Source organism: Oncorhynchus kisutch, linkage group LG13 (assembly GCF_002021735.2).
Source record: "Oncorhynchus kisutch isolate 150728-3 linkage group LG13, Okis_V2, whole genome shotgun sequence".
Taxonomy (NCBI): Eukaryota; Metazoa; Chordata; class Actinopteri; order Salmoniformes; family Salmonidae; genus Oncorhynchus; species Oncorhynchus kisutch.
The window spans coordinates 43,591,046-43,607,114 of NC_034186.2; the positions used below are offsets into that span (position 1 = coordinate 43,591,046).

General features: G+C 48.9%; 1 protein-coding gene across 9 annotated transcripts in view; it reads left to right on the top strand.

The window, feature by feature from the left end:
* The window catches only part of nfia (nuclear factor I/A), a 188,497-nt gene that overhangs the window by 162,102 nt on the left and 10,326 nt on the right, over window positions 1-16,069 (top strand). For 5 of the 9 annotated variants that reach the window (XM_031786322.1, XM_031786328.1, XM_031786329.1 and 2 more), the window contains 4 exons: window positions 3,233-3,411; window positions 3,920-3,985; window positions 5,612-5,777; window positions 5,942-6,033. In XM_031786322.1, coding sequence (XP_031642182.1) covers window positions 3,233-3,411; window positions 3,920-3,985; window positions 5,612-5,777; window positions 5,942-6,033 — 503 coding nt within the window. The remainder of the gene's footprint in view (window positions 1-3,232; window positions 3,412-3,919; window positions 3,986-5,611; window positions 5,778-5,941; window positions 6,034-16,069) is intronic. The other 4 variants (XM_031786324.1, XM_031786330.1, XM_031786323.1 and 1 more) reach the window with 3 other exon arrangements.

The following is a 16,069-nucleotide window of genomic DNA, read 5'->3' on the forward strand; positions in this document are numbered from 1 at the left end:
TATGTAAACTTCTGATTTCAACTATACATTTGGATTTGTTTAACACTTTTTTGATTACTACATGATTTCACATGTTATTTCATAGTTTTAATGTCTTCACTGTTATTATACAATGTAGAAAATAGTCAAATAAAGAATAACCTTGGAATGATCAAGTAAGGTGTTCTAAATCCTTTGACTGGTACTGTATATAAAAAGCATGAATGGATAGCGTACGATCATAGATACCATATGGCTACATAGGCCTATAAACATTTACAATGAACGGCAAAATCACAAGAATGGATTCAGATCTAAGTCTACGTTGAGATCGAATGGAGCAAAGGTCTTTAAATGAAAGATCCAGGCAGCCTCTCGTTTTAACAAGAAATTGTCAAGGTTACCCCCTCCCCTAGGGAGGTTGACGTGTTCGATGCCGATATATAAGGTAGGGATGAAATAGAGGGATTCGCTTCCAAAAAGTGGGCCGCAACTGGGCCCACTACGATGCTCCGAGATTCTTACTTTTAGTTTTTTTACCACAAGGAAAAATGAGAAGATAAGTAACTGCCTCAGTGGAGCACGTGTCTACACCTTTGATTGGGATCATTTTCCTTGTTTGAGGGTGTTTGAAGGATCTCCATTTGTAAGTGCCATTGCCTCGAATGCAGCCAATATTAAAATTGGCAATACTTAAGTTTTGTCAATTAGGCTGTGGCGATAAAAGGATCTCTTTGCGCTGCTGGGTTACTGTACCCGGTACTGCCCTGTCTGTGAGGAGGCTCAGCAATGGCCTATTGCCATGAGCCAGAGAACAGGTCTCAGACCAGTGAGCTGGAAAGAGGAGTCGGGGGTAGAGAGAGGGTGGGAATGGGACAGGAGAGAGGTGTCTGAAAGAGAGCGTTGCCTGAGGGCATAGAGTGAGAGAGCAAGAGGATGACAGGGACAGAGAGTGTCTGTGAGAGAGGGAGAGAGAGGGAGTGACTGAGTCAGCCTGTGAATGGGTGTGTCTGCCTCTGTGAGGTCAGTGTGGTTCTGTCTCCTGCCTGCAGCTTCTGCAGCATTGCCTCAGCACACAGCACAGCAAGGCTAATTCAATTGTAGAGTCTGGACACTCCACTCTTCCGCCTGTGTGCACGCACATGCACATGCTCATGCTCACTATGTCCGTGTGTGTGTGTGTGTGTGTGTGTGTGTGTGTGTGTGTGTGCACGCGCAGCCAGGGAGTGCACAGCGAGGGTCTCTCACCCCCGCCGACCCCACCCCTCACTTCAAAAGTCCAACATTCCAGCCCCCCAGACAAAAGGCAGGAATATGAAAAGACGGGGCACGCCAAAAAGAGAAAAGGAGGGGTTCTGTGTCTTTCAGCCTCTTAGGCTGGAAAGTGATAGAGGAAGGGCATGGAGTCCGCTTCCCAAATGGCACCCTATCCACTATGTAGTGCACTATATTTGCCCAGGGTCCAGTTTCCTGTCAGACTCTATTGAGGCTGTAAGTATGGAATAGGGTGCCGTTTGGGATGCACCCAGAGAGAGCCATGGTCCATTCTATTATTACTGTAAACACAATGGCCACATAGCGGCATGGCGGAGGGGGAGCGTCCCCCCAGTTTCCAGTCAGCCTCTATTGACAGAGCCATAAATCACGGCAAAGTTAAGTGAATTAATGCAGCAGGGAGCTGTGGCTTTAACAATGTTTATGTAGTATCAGCTTACCATCTCTCTCTCTCTCTCTCCGATAGCTGTACGATCCCTGCTTCTCTCCCTGCCCTCTCTCTCCCTCTCTTTCTTTCTCTCTCTCGCACTAAGTTTACCATCTCTCTTTCTTAGTTAACCATCTCTCTTTATCCTACTCTGTCTCTGTAATTGCTGTACGTTCTCTCTCTTTCCCCCTCTCTCTCTCTCTCTCTCTCTCTCTCTCTCTGATATGGGCAGAGTGGCGGAGAGAGCGAGTCTTATTAAGAGACCCAGCAGTAATACATCACAGGCTTAAAGACCCCCTCTCTCTCCCCCGCCGTTGCATGTCCCAGCCAGGCATTATACTAATAACCAATAACTGAATATTACCTCTATTAAGAGCACCCTAATTAGATTGTGCTGGTTACAATTAAATACTTAATAAGCCCCGATCCATTACAGCACTGTCAGTTATACCACGGGATCCGGGTGGAGGACAGGTGCAGACCTGTGCCAGTCGATTAATTGAGCCCGCGTGCACACTTGCATTGAATCTCACACACACACGCAGATCAACACACACACAAACCTTACATGCGGTCACACTCTCACAGACACACGCAGGATTCACACACACACACAAACACACATGCTTGCGTTCACTCTCACACCGACTCTCACTCACATGCAGACGTCTCACACACACACACACACACACACACACACACACACACACACACACACACACACACACACACACACACACACACACACGTGTTCATGCACACTCATGCTCACACACACACACAGATTTGGAAGTTAAGAGGATGGAAATGTTTAATTGTGTCATCGGTGACGCAACACTTCCAGACTCCAGACTCACCTCCAGACTCATTGCTCTCGACACTTCTGTTGTGACACAGTGCAAAGTCAAATGTCATCAGCGGACATCACAAATGTCACTAAATGTCATAATTACAATGACTGTATACCAATTTGTGACAAATATCATGTTTAGAAGTGTCAAGTAAACGGTTAGCCCATTTTCCCCTTGTGCGAGAGTGAAGGAATGCGGGCCAAAGTATGCCGTTGGTTGAATCATGGAGGGCCCGCCTCCCTTTTGATAGACAGTGAGGGGCATTGTGGTCCGTAGACGTCTTGTCATCTGCACCGTGGGCCGCCTGCCCTCTGTCACCACCACGTCAAAAAGGCCTGTCACACACACACACACACGCACAGCCCAGCTTGTGTTTGTGCCTTGGCGTTTTGTTTGTTTGTTTGGGAATTACTGGGTGTGATTATGTGGGTGTGTCTGGATGTGAGTGTGTTGATGTGCGGAACATGTATGGTATTAAGTGACATTCTAAATGGTGTGTGACAAACTGTGGTGCATGGCGCCCCACCGTGATAGATGATGTCTCCTTCTCCCCTCCATCCTCCCATCTCTCTAGCCTACTCCCAAACCAGACTCTCTCTCTCTCTCTCTCTCTCTCTCTCTCTCTCTCTCTCTCTCTCTCTCTCTCTCTTATTGACTGACATGACAAACTTGCTCCCCCCCCCCACCTCTCCGCCCACAGCGAGTCCCCACGCCACGCCGTCGAGTCTCCACTTCCCCACGTCGCCCATCATCCAGCAGCCCGGCTCCTACTTCTCCCACCCGGCCATCCGTTACCACCCCCAGGAGAGCCTCAAGGAGTTTGTCCAACTTGTCTGCCCCGACTCTGGCCAGCAGGGAGGACAGGTGGGCTTCCTTAACGTAAGAACAAGGAGCCTTCTACAGTACATACATACCACAAACACCTAGGCTGTGTCCCAAATGGCACCTTATTCCCTATACCAGGGGTAGGCAACCCTGGCCCTGGAGGGGCCGCGGGCACTTCGTTTTTTTTTATTGAACCGACCTGGAAGACCAGGTGTGTTGAATTTAGGCAAACCACTGAACTGATCAGTTAGCTCAGTTGGTCAGGTGTGGTGTCTAGTTGGAACACAATCCTGCAGTACCTGCAGCACTCCAGGAACAGGGTTAGCTACCCCTGCCCTAAAATAGTGCACTAATTTTGACCAGGGCCCATAGGGATTAGGGTGTCATTTGGGATGCGTTACTTGTTCGATGCCTCTTGCTTCTTTTTTTTGGATTCTTCTGTTTAAATTCTTCTGTCGTTTTCTTTCTCCCTCTATAGTGCTCTACATTCATGCTGGTCCATTCACACACACACACACACACATATATATATACACTAATGGGGGATTTTTTTCTCTGTTAGAAGTATGCAGAAATACCATGGGGGAAATACTGTACAAGTGGTCGAAGAGAGAGCACTGCAGTGGAGGTGTGTGTGTGCGTGCGTATGCCTGTATGTGTGTATATGTACTTGCGTGGGAATGCGTTTGTGTGGGTGTGTGTGTGTGTGTGTCTGTATCTGGGGGGGGGGGGGGGGGTTTGACTCGATGTCTGCAGTTAGATAGTTGATATATTTCTGTCTAGACACTGAATCAATACCCAGACCAGTTTCCCCATGCACACTTTTCATTCGCCCATTTAATCTGAATCCATCTCTCCGTGTACTCCTGCCCACAATACACACACACACTGCGAGACACACACACACACACACACAGAGAGAGAGAGAGAGAGAGAGAGAGGAGAGAGAGAGAGAGAGATGAGAGAGAGAGAGAGAGAGAGAGAGAGAACAGCATTGTGTGTGCTTAGTGAGGTTTAGTGAGCCGTGACGACAATCTCAGTACATGACTAACTTCTAGCTTTGAATAGCAGTAAAGGAATGGGTAGACACATATCCAATACCATCAATTAACCGTCTTACCTGGCCCTTTTCATAGTAATTCAATCACCAAAACAGAGCAACAGAATCGTTCTCGATCAGATCTGAACATGACGCGGGATTCTATATCAAACGACTTAGCGTATCTGATACAAGTGGCTGGCTGATTTACAGCTGTCTCTATTGCACACGCGCATAGACCCACACACACACACACACACCGGTGTGACTTCCTTCCAGGCATAAATCTGGAGTGCACGGTAGCTGACCCTACAGCCTGCTGTCTCCAGCCTGGCCCCGACACTACAACAAGAGACGGCGGGATAGGAGGAGGTGGAGGGAGCGAGAGAAAGAGGGATGGATAGATTAAGAGGGAGAGAGAGAGGAAAGAGAGTGGGAAGAGAGACATGGAGAGAGGGGGGGGGTGGAGGGATAGAGAGGCTGTGAGGAGAAAGAGGGAGAGTGGAGGAGTTAGCCCTGATGCTTCAGAGAGCGCGAGAGGGATGGAGAGAGAGAGGGAGAGAGAGTTAGCCCCAGCACACTGTTTTGGTAATAGATTATCAACGGCAAAGTGCGCACAGCAGCAGAATTCTTTATGACCAGGAGCAGGGAAAATTGCTGAGCAGTGTCTCGCAAAGAAGCGCTTTAATGTGCGCGTGTCCTCCGTGGAACGTGCACACACACACACACACACACACACACACAAAGGGCCTGTTTAGAGGACAAGCAGGACCAATACTCTGATAGTGATACCGTAACAGGTTACAGCACTGACCTGTTGGGAGGCTTGCGCGCGTGTGTTTGGTGTGTTTGGTGTGTTTGGTGTGTGTTTGGTGTGTTTGGTGTGTGTTTGGTGTGTGTTTGGTGTGTGTGTGTGTGTGTGGTGTGTGTGTGGTGTGTGTGTGTGTGTGTGTGTGTGTGTGTGTGTGTGTGTGTGTGTGTGTGTGTGTGTGTGTGTGTGTGTGTGTGTGTGTGTGTGTGTGTGTGTGTGTGTGTGTGTGTGTGTGTGTGAGTACGTTTATGTTGGGTCCAGGTTTCGAAGGTGCAATGTTGCTTGGTTTTTACTTTGTATTCTGTGTCTCCCTCTGTCTCGCTTTCTCTACCCCCCCCCACCTTTCTCTCTCTCTCTCTCTCTCTATACATATATATATCTCTATATCTCTCTCTCTCTTTCAGCCCAACGGAAGCAGTCAGGGGAAGGTCCACAACCCATTCCTGCCCACCCCCATGCTGCCCCCTCCACCCCCGCCCCCAATGGCGCGGCCCGTACCCCTGCCTGTGCCAGACTCCAAACCACCATCCACCTCCACCGAGGGAGGGGGCAACTCCCCCACCTCGCCAAGTGAGTGGACACTGGACACAAACACACCTACACACACACACACACAGACGTATCACCTGGCTACTTGGGTTGACATCCTCCTTTTGGAATTAGCGAGCACTCACCTTCTCTATCTCAATGGATGACCGAGGCATGCCTTTCTCTCCCTTTCTGACCCGTTGCAGCCTACTCCACACCGAGCACGTCCCCAGCCCAGCGCTTCGTCAGTGTGGGCCCCCGAGACCCCAGCTTTGTAAATATCCCTCAGCAGCCCCAGGTGAGCCACATACCCTACAGTGTTGTACGGCTACTGTCCCTGTCTGCTGGGAAAGAGAGTCCTCTGTTTCCCCGGAGTCTGCTACACACACACACGACATACTGTAGCTTCTGTTCACAAGGGAGCTGTGTGATAAGCTAACACTTGGTGACTAGTGTGTGCGTGTGTGTGAGTGTGTGTGTGTGTGTTCCAGTAGTAGTGCAGTAGTAGTTCCAGTAGTAGTGTTCCAGTAGTAGTCTCTAATCATTGACCACTGCGCACACACACACATACTCACACACACAGAGCACTACACACTAGTTCACACCCCTGCACACTAGTACACATCACAACACACTAGTTCACCTCACTACACACTACTAAACATCACTACACGCTAGCACACACTAGTTCACATCGCTACACACTACTACACACCACTACACAGTAGTTCGCATCACTACACACTAGTACACTGAAACCAGTTTTCTGCACTCACATACCATCATATCCCAGTACACACAAACCAGACAGACCAGTATGCGCCGTGACTTAACCAGCTCCAGCACCATAACTGAGAAACCAGCTCTTACAGTCCACAAGAGACCATGCATCAGCCAAGTTACATCCAGCCAGACATCCAGCCCACAGAGGACAGACTCACTGCCAGAGAAAAGGAAGGCGGGATGGGAAGAGAGGAGGGTGGAGAGGTGAAGAGAAGTGAAGGAATGATGACGTGTGTGTGTGTGTGTGTGTGTGTGTGTGTGTGTGTGTGTGTGTGTGTGTGTGTGTGTGTGTGTGTGTGTGTGTGTGTGTGTGTGTGTGTGTGTGTGTGTGCGTCAAAGCGGCGAGTCTGCGGCCCTCAGCGAGTGGGGCCGTCGATTTATTGACTCTGTCACAGGCCGCAAGACACACACTTCCCCCTGGGAGAGTGGAGGCAGGTGTTTGTCACAACTGCCAGAAAGGAGGGTGGGAGAGAGGGAGGGAGGGGAGGGGAGGGGAGGGAGGGAGGGAGGTTAGCCGAGTGGCTGCTGCTGTTATTTATTGTTTGTGTTTATTTATTTATCTATTTATTCATCCCGGCCTCTCTCTCTCTCTCTCTCTCTCTCTCTCTCTCTCTCATTTCTTACCTCTCTCCCTCGCTCTCTCCTTGTCCCACTGGGGTTATCCACTAAGCCTCCAGCCCAATCTGCACATCTATCTGTGTTTGCTCAGGCCTGCCAATCCGGCGCTCTGCGCATTATTAATTTGGCCTGGCGCTGAGGACTGGGACTCTGAGGCCTGTTTCTCGAGCACACGCATACCCACACGTACACACACACACACTCCCCATCTGGGTGTTTGTGAGCCATTGTTTGAGTATGTATTCAGGATGCCATTTTTCGCCAGAAAGCTCAGCGCACTTGGTGATGATTAGGTGGTCATGATGGTATGGGACACTGGTTTTAACTCCCCTACTCTTACCATAAGAGCCATGGCATCTTAAGTGGACACAGTTGTCTTATCTATTAAATAACCCGTTTTATTGCGGAAGGACAAAGGGCCTGCTAAAAGTAGAAAAGGATATTCTCATTGACTTCTACATTAACGGGCAGAGCTAGGCTCTCTCGCCACAGCAGTAGCGCTGTTGCAATCTCTCTGTTCTTCAGACGCCCATAGAAATGCCCGTTGAGGCAGAGCCTCTGGACTACTAGCGGCTCTATGTGCGAGCGGCCATTTTCCCTCTGCCGTGCATTCCGTCAATGTCAATTTTGTCTGTGTGTGGGGGGGGGGGGGGGGGTCGTCTGATAGAGCCGCGATATTAAAGCCCCCGACATAAAAAGGCTCGAGATGGACAGTGAGGGCTTCGCTATATTAAAGTGTGTGACCCCCACAGCGGGAACTTGTCTCACTCACACCCTCACACACACACACCCAACACTCGGCCCCTAGTTTCTAAACCTCCCTGTGGCTCCAAGGACAAAAGTTACCCATGGCGGCCATTGTAGACAGAGAGAAAGGGATAGAGGGAAGGAGGGATTGATGGAGGGAGAGTGAGAGAGAGAGATGTGACTGTAACAGTAAACATTCCCAGTCTGCTCGCCATGGAAACGGAAAGGGGGGTACAGTCGGGACGGTTGATTGAGGGGCCGTTGTTTGTGTGCCTGTGCCCACTCTCCATACCTCCTACCCCCCTTCCCCCTCTCTCATTGGCAGCTTTTTGGGAGAGTGGGTTGGGGGTGATGAAGGCTATACCAATGAAAGAAGGGGGATAGGTGTTAAAGAAAAGCCTAATAAAGAGTGTGTGTGTGTTTGATGGGCACAGTGCCCGCGGGTCAGTGCAGTGTAGGGGGGTGGGTGGAGGCTACCATGGGAGCCAGTTTTGGTTGCCCCCTGAGACCGCTGGTGCTTAGCACCACACTGAGGACCCCGTGATGCCCTACTCTCTGCCCGTCTATCATACAGTTCTCACACACCAGACACACACGGCCCGCCCCTTGTCATCCTGGGTAGACACATACGCCCCCTATATACAACATACATACACACACACACACACACACACTTGTCCTCCTCTCCTCACCCTCTTACCCCCGGGCTAATCCAACAAAGACATTGGTACACACACGCAGCCCCAGTCCCATAGTAACGGCACTCCTCAGACAAGTCACACAGCCCTGCAAAGGAGAGACAAAGGGTGAAGTAAACTTTGCGTACGTTTCACGCTGGCTAAAATTCACAGACACACACACACACACACATCCGTAGTCTACAGTTGGATAGAGTGGAGTGGGTTGATGAAGTGCCTCATGCATAGTGTCAATAGGTCTGGGATCACGTTCAGATTCATAAGCAACGTTTTCAATCGGGGAAGGAGTTTATAGTTTGAGATATAGGAGTGTGCAGCGTGATGTGGAGAGTATGCTTGCAAGTACGTGTGTGCGGACCCCTTTCTGTGGTGTGTATGTGTTTTCCAAGCCTAGCCCTTTTGTCTTTGCCGTGTGTGTGTGTGTGTTTGTGTGTGTGTGTGTGTGCATCTGCTTTTGTGTGTGTGTGTGTGTGTGTGTGTGTGTGCATCTGCTTTTGTGTGTGTGTGTGTGTGTGTGTGTGTGTGTGGGGGGGGCAGTAAATTGAACCAGCGGAGACAGTAGCCCTGGCTGCCCAGTCCTTTAGTTCCCTCTATATAAAGGGCAAGCAGAACAGAACAGACAGATAAGACCTTTAATAGGCTCTTGTACTTCGTGTCAATTTGCTCCCAGTGAAGAGTCTACTGCGATGGCCCACAAACACCAGCCAGCATCATTGTGGTGGCACACACACACACACACACACACACAGAGACAATCGCCTTGGGAGGAACGAATTAAAAGGTGCAATCTGTAGCTTTCTGTTTTCCGGTCTTAATAAGGGCTGCCCCTACACTTAAACTGAGGGGATAAATGTGTATGAAAGTTAAAAGTTTGCATCCTATAAATTGTTTATTTTAGGGCTACTATAAACATAATCAGCGTGTCATGTGTAAAGTCATGTTTTTTTTTGGGGGGGGGGGGGGGGGGGGGGGGGTCATGACCTGGTTGAACCAGCAGGGGGAGATGCTCTGACCTGTCTACTCTCCCACAGTAATTCTGATGCATATTCTTATAAGCAGACCTTGTCTAAGACAGCCACCTATCACTCATCAATGCAACTGTAGGGGCATTAATATTACAGCATCCACAGACCAGGAATAGCTAACGCTGCTAATAATGCTAATGACGAAGCATTACAATACTAGTCATTTCACTGATAGTCAGCTAGTTTGAGGTGTTGGTTCTAGTGTGCACTGAAAGAGACCCGCAGGATACTCTGGTAGTGTATCATAGGTCAAAAGTAGTGGCCTATAAAGGGAACAGGGTGCCATTTGGAACACAGGCATAGTGTAAGGTGTGTTGCAGTGTTGCTGATAGGTGTGCATGTAAATAAGTCCGCGGGGTGAGTGTCTGCTCATCCCTCAGGGAGCTGTAAATGATGGAGGGAGAGGAAAAGGACAGAGACAGGAGGGGCGACAGAGGGGAGATGAATGGGTAGAGGGAGATGTGGAGGGGGGGGGGGGCAGAGAAGGGATGAGATGGAGAGAGGGGAAGACGGAGGTGGAAACAGTGGTGGAGAGAATGGCGGGCCTGGCAGAGAGGAGGCGGGTGGCGGAGAGGGTCGAGGTGGAATAATAGAGGGGTAGAGGGAAGGGACGAGGGAGAGGTGGTTTCATAAGCGCACCACTCTGGGTGCTGGGAGCTGGTTTGCATTACATGAGGCTGAACTCCTCCGAGATGACACTCATCTGCAGGCACTTTACCCAGCGGCCTGAGTCAGCACTTCTCCACGTGATGAGATTACTGGTTCCATTGAAAGGGAGTTTAAAGGAACGGGCTAAGATCCCACACCACACTCTTTCCCCGGGTGTGTGTCCTTTCTCCCAACTCCCCATCTCTTCTGCTTCTCTCTCGCTCCACACTGCGCCACGCTTGACTCCATGACTCAAGTGTGAAGTGTGTGTGTGTGTGTCTGTCAGTCTGCGCGTGTGTGTGCGTGCCAACCCATCCATATGAAACTAGCTTCACCTTGAAGGCGCTCAGATAGGACACCCAGACAGATGAGCGCAGAGCGGCTGTCTGTTACCTGCTGCTAGCGTCGTACTGTGCACACACACTCAGTCACGCACACAGATACGCGTGCCCGCGCGCGCACACACACACACACAGACAGCCCCAGAGCAAACAGCTGCAGAGCTAGAGTGTGAGGGTTGGAATCCCCACCTTTCTCTCTCCCTGGGCCTGTGTGTTATTTACTGTTCCAACCCTGGGACTCTAGATCTCCCTCTCTCTCTCTTTTAAATGTTTACATTTTTCTTTCTTGTCATCCCTTCTCGCTGTCTCTCCTATTAAATAGTTGCCCTCACCACCACCACCACTTTTACTGGTCTGGTTGTGTGATTTCTATCTATCTAGGCCCCAGATTGGAGGTAGAAGTAATGTCCTGAAGAAAGAACAGGGCACAGATTCACAAAAATCTTCTTAAGAAAAGATTTCTTCTTAACTGCCATTTTCTCCTTAACTACAGACTTAAGAAGGAAGCTAAGCAAAGTTGCTATTCCTCAGAAAGGTTCTTGGAAATGTTCTTGTGCTATTTCTTATGTTTCTCCTTCAGCAAAACATTAAGAAGAAGACAGATTCCTGAAAATAAAGTTATTGCAAATGTTCTTCATTCCAAGACAGCTAAACCTTTGTCTTAAACTGGACTCCCGAGTGGCGCAGCTGTCTAAGGCACTGCATCCCAGTGCAAGAGGCGTCACTCTCAGTCTCTGGTTTGAATCCAGGCTGTATCACATCCGGCCGTGATTGGGAGTCCCATAGGGCGGCACACGATTGGCCCAGGGTCCTCCGGGTTTGGCCGGGGTAGGCCGTCATAGTAAATAAGAATTTGTTCTTAACTGACTTGCCTAGTTAAATAATCAAACAGAAAAATTGCCATTGCTAGCTAGATAGCTAGCTGAAACGGTTGCCTAGCAACACACATCTCAAGAAGATTTGTACGAAAAAATTTCTGAAGTTCGTAAGAAAATCATTCAAACTTAAGATATTGTTAAGGAATTGCACTTACGATTTGCACATTTTTTCATTAGAAGCTTCTTACGTTTTTGCATGAGAAGTTTTTTTGTGTGAATCTAGGCTCAGGCTGTAACCACACAAAAGAAGAGCTGTCGTTCTCCAAACACCCAGGTCTGTGTCTTTACAGTTTTATGTCTCATTCAGGGAGGGAGGGAGGGAGAGAGAGAGAGAGACGGAAGAGAGAAAGAGAGGGGCATGGATTGAGTGAAAGAGAGAGGGCGAAGGATGGAGGGGAAGAGAGAATGACTGAAGTATGGTGATCCATCAGACCACCGAATAAAAACAACGTTGCTTTTATTTGCCTCCCTCACGACGGACAGCGGGCACAGAGGGGTTATTCCCCCTATCTGTGTGTGTGTGTGTGTGTGCTTACATGCCTATGTGTGTGTTTTCCCATGTGTGTGAGGTCACTAGTGGCACATGGGGGGGGGGGGTCACAAAGGGCCATTTCCCCCCCCCCCCCCTGTGCCCGCTCGGGCCCCACAACACATGGTATTGCTCATCCCCGACCGGGCATCTGGTGGGCATTCCTGTGGGCACTGGAACACACCACAGTGTAATGGTTAGAGTTATAGTGGAGCCCCGGGGCACCGGTTCCAGCTCCAACCACCCCAGTCTAGCCTAGCAGAGCAACACATGTCCCCAATAACATCTTCCTCTGGTTCTACTAACAAGACACACACTGGTAATCAATTGAACGTGTCCGTCTGCTACTTGTGTGTGTGTTTCTTGCTTTCTTTCGTCATCTCTCGCTCTCTCGCCCTCTCCCTCTCTCGCCCTCCCCCTCTCTCTCCCTCTCTCGCCCTCTCCCTCTCTCGCCCTCCCCCTCTCTCTCCCTCTCCCTCTCTCGCCCTCTCCCTCTCTCACCCTCCCCCTCTCTCGCCCTCTCCCTCTCTCGCCCTCCCCCGCTCTCGCCCTCTCCCTCTCTCGCCCTCCCCCTCTCCCTCTCTCGCCCTCCCCCTCTCTCGCCCTCCCCCTCTCTCGCCCTCCCCCTCTTTCCCCATCTTTTTCTCTCATTCTAGGCTTGTAGTACTGTGCCCTGACACAGTGTCTGAGTATCTGTATTCTAAATCACAACTACCAGCACCAGTCCACTGTGTGGTAACACTACCCCACTGTCCACACACACACACACACCGTCTGGTCTGCAAGAGCCCGTCTCCCCAGGACAGGGGGAAGAAGGGGGGCGGGAGGGAAGTAGTGAAGGAGGGATGAGATGAAAAAGGAGTCGGGGGGGGTTGAAAGTTACCAGTAGACAAGGATGGGGGGAGGGAGGGAGCTGCACTGCAGAGAGAGAGAGAGAAAGAGAGAGAGAAAGTGAGCGAGGCAGAAAGTCCTAGCGTCAGCAACTTGTATTGATTAAAAACTAACCTTCCAGTCTTCTCTGCCGCCGAGCAGCAGCGTGCGCAGGCCCGGCAGTAGAATTTCAACGAGTCACGAGCCAGCACACTCACAGGCCTGGGCGGGCAGGAAAAGAGCGGCTAGCAACGTGCAGGAGCACACACACTGACTCGCACACAACGCACAGGACAGACACCACACACATAATATACACAACGCACAGGACAGACACCACACACATAATATACACAACGCACAAGCACACACTCAAACAATGCCTTCATTTGAAACACCAGGCCTTTCGTTTTAGCCTTGGGTCATTTCACCCCTCTAGTCCCATGACTTAGTTTGATGCTTTTTTCCGCTATATGGATTACTTTATGTTCAAGATGATTTCATTCCTTGTGTTTTGAGTACATGTGTAAGTGAACCAAAAAGGAGAGACGCTAGTCTGTTATTTGCTCATATTGTTTGCTTTCGTGCATTGAAACCAGCGGTGTAGACAAGGTTTGTTTCCATGGGTGTGCGCGTGTGTGTCTGCGTGTGTGTGTGCGTGTGTGTGTGCGTGTGTGTGTGCGTGTGCGTGTGTGAGCTCCCTCTGAATCAGTAGCACAGTGTCTGCGGCAGCGTCTGGCTGCTCCGAACTCACGGAACAGTGACAAGGGAGAATACAGCGGGACAGGAGAGAAGGAGTGAGGAGAAAAGAGAAAGAGGGAGAAAGAGGCAGTGAGGGAAGAGAGGGAGAAAGAGGCAGTGATGGAAGAGAGGGAGAAAGAGGCAGAGTGAGGGAAGAGAGGGAGAAAGAGGCAGTGAGGGAAGAGAGGGAGAAAGAGGCAGAGTGAGGGAAGAGAGGGAGAAAGAGGCCGAGTGAGGGAAGAGAGGGAGAAAGAGGCTGAGTGAGGGAAGAGAGGGAGAAAGCGGGATACACCGGGAGGTAGCCATGGGCCGGGTCTTGCTAATGGTAGCATGAACTTCAACTTGGGGCAGGGAGGAGGGAAGTTGAGAGAGGAACGGAGGGAGAGGTGTCAGGGCGCTTGCTCACTGGAAATATGAACAATGGAGAGAGCAATAAATATGGCATTTCACTGAAGGATGTGAACACCACCACTATACACACTCAATTCAATTTAAGGGGCTTTATTGACATGGGAAATATATGTTTACACTGCCAAAGCAAGTGAAATAGATAGTAAACAAAGTAGAATAAACAATTAAACATTTCAAATGTCATATTATGTCTATATACAGTTTTGTGAGGATGTGCAAGTACAAAAGTGAAAATAAATACATATAGGTTTTCTTGTGGCAACAGGTCACAAATCTTGCTGCTGTGGTGGCACACTAGAATTTCACCTAATAGATGTGGGAGTTGATCAAAATTGGATTTGTTTTCGTGTTCTTTGTGGGTCTGTGTAATCGGAGGGAAATATATGTCTCTAATATGGTCATACATTTGGCAGGAGTTCAGGAAGTTCAGGCTCCATTTCCACCTCATTTTGTGGCCAGTGTGCACATAGTCTGTCTTCTCTTGAGATTCAGGTCTGCCTTCGGCTGCCTTTCTCAATAGCAAGGCTATGCTCTCTGAGTCTGTACATAGTCAAAGATTTCCTTAATTTTGGGTCAGTCGCAGTGGTCAGGTTTCTGCCACTGTGTACTCTCTGTTTAGGGCCAAATAGAATTCTAGTTTGCTCTGTTTTTTTTGTAAGTTTTTTCCAATGTGTCAAGTAATTATCTTTTTGTTTTCTCATGATTTGGTTGGGTCTAATTGTGCTGCTGTCCTGGGGCTCTGTGGGGTCTGTTTGTGTTTGTGAACAGATCCCCAGGACCAGCTTGCTTAGGGGGCTCTTCTCCAGGTTAATTTCTCTGTAGGTAATGGCTTTGTTATGGAAGGTTTGGGAATTGTTTCCTTTTGGGTGGTTGCAGAATTTAACGGCTCTTTTTTGGATTTTGGTAATGAACGGATATCGGCCTAATTCTGCTCTGCATGCATTATTTGGTGTTTTACGTTGTACACAGAGGATATTTTTGCAGAATTCTGCATGCAGAGACTCAATTTGGTGTTTGTCCCATTTTGTGAATACTTGGTTGGTGAGCGGACCCCAGACCTCACAACCATAAAGGGCAATGGGTTTTTTCTGTTCCTTTTGATGTGGTAGAAGGCCCTTCTTGCCTTGTCTCTCAGAACATTCACAGCTTTGTGGAAGTTACCTGTGGTGCTGATGTTTAGGCTGAGGTATGTATAGTTTTTTGTGTGCTCTTGGGCAATGGTGTCTAGATGATGGAATTTGTATTCGTGAACCATTTTTGGAACACCCATTATTTTTGTTTTACTAAGATTTACTGTCAGGGCCCAGGTCTGACAGAATATGTGCAGAATATCTAGGTGCTGCTGTAGGCCCTCCTTGGTTGGGGACAGAAGCACCAGATCATCAGCAAACAGTAGACATTTGACTTCAGTTTCTAGTAGGGTGAGACCGGGTGCTGCAGACTGTTCTAGTGCCCTCATCAATTCATTGATATATATATAAAATTGGCACACACAAAAATAATCCCCGGGGGGGTGAGACAGGGATACAGCTTAAGCCCCAGCCTCTTCAATATATATGGATGCAGCTTAAGCCCCACCCTCTTTATATATATATATATTCAATATATATATATATATATATATATATATATATTGAAGAGGGTGGGGCTTAAGCTGCCTCCCTGTCTCACCCCCCCGGGGAAATACATATTTTGTTTTGCCAATTTTTCCCTCAACCCCACTTTCCATAAATGTATATAGCAGGCCTTCATGCCAAATTGAGTTGAAAGCTTTTTTGAAATCAACAAAGCATGAGAAGTCTTTACCTCTGTTTTGGTTTGTCTGTTAGTCAATTAAAGTGTGCAGGGTGAATACGTGGTCTGGCGTACAGTGATTTGGTAAAAAGCCAATTTGTCATTTGTTCAGTACATTGTTTGCACTGAGGAAATGTACGAGTCGGCTGTTAATGATAATGCAGAGGATTTTCCTAAGGTTGCTGTTGACGCATGTCTCATGGTAGTTATTTGGGTCAAATTTGTCTCCACTTTTGTGGATTGGGGTGATC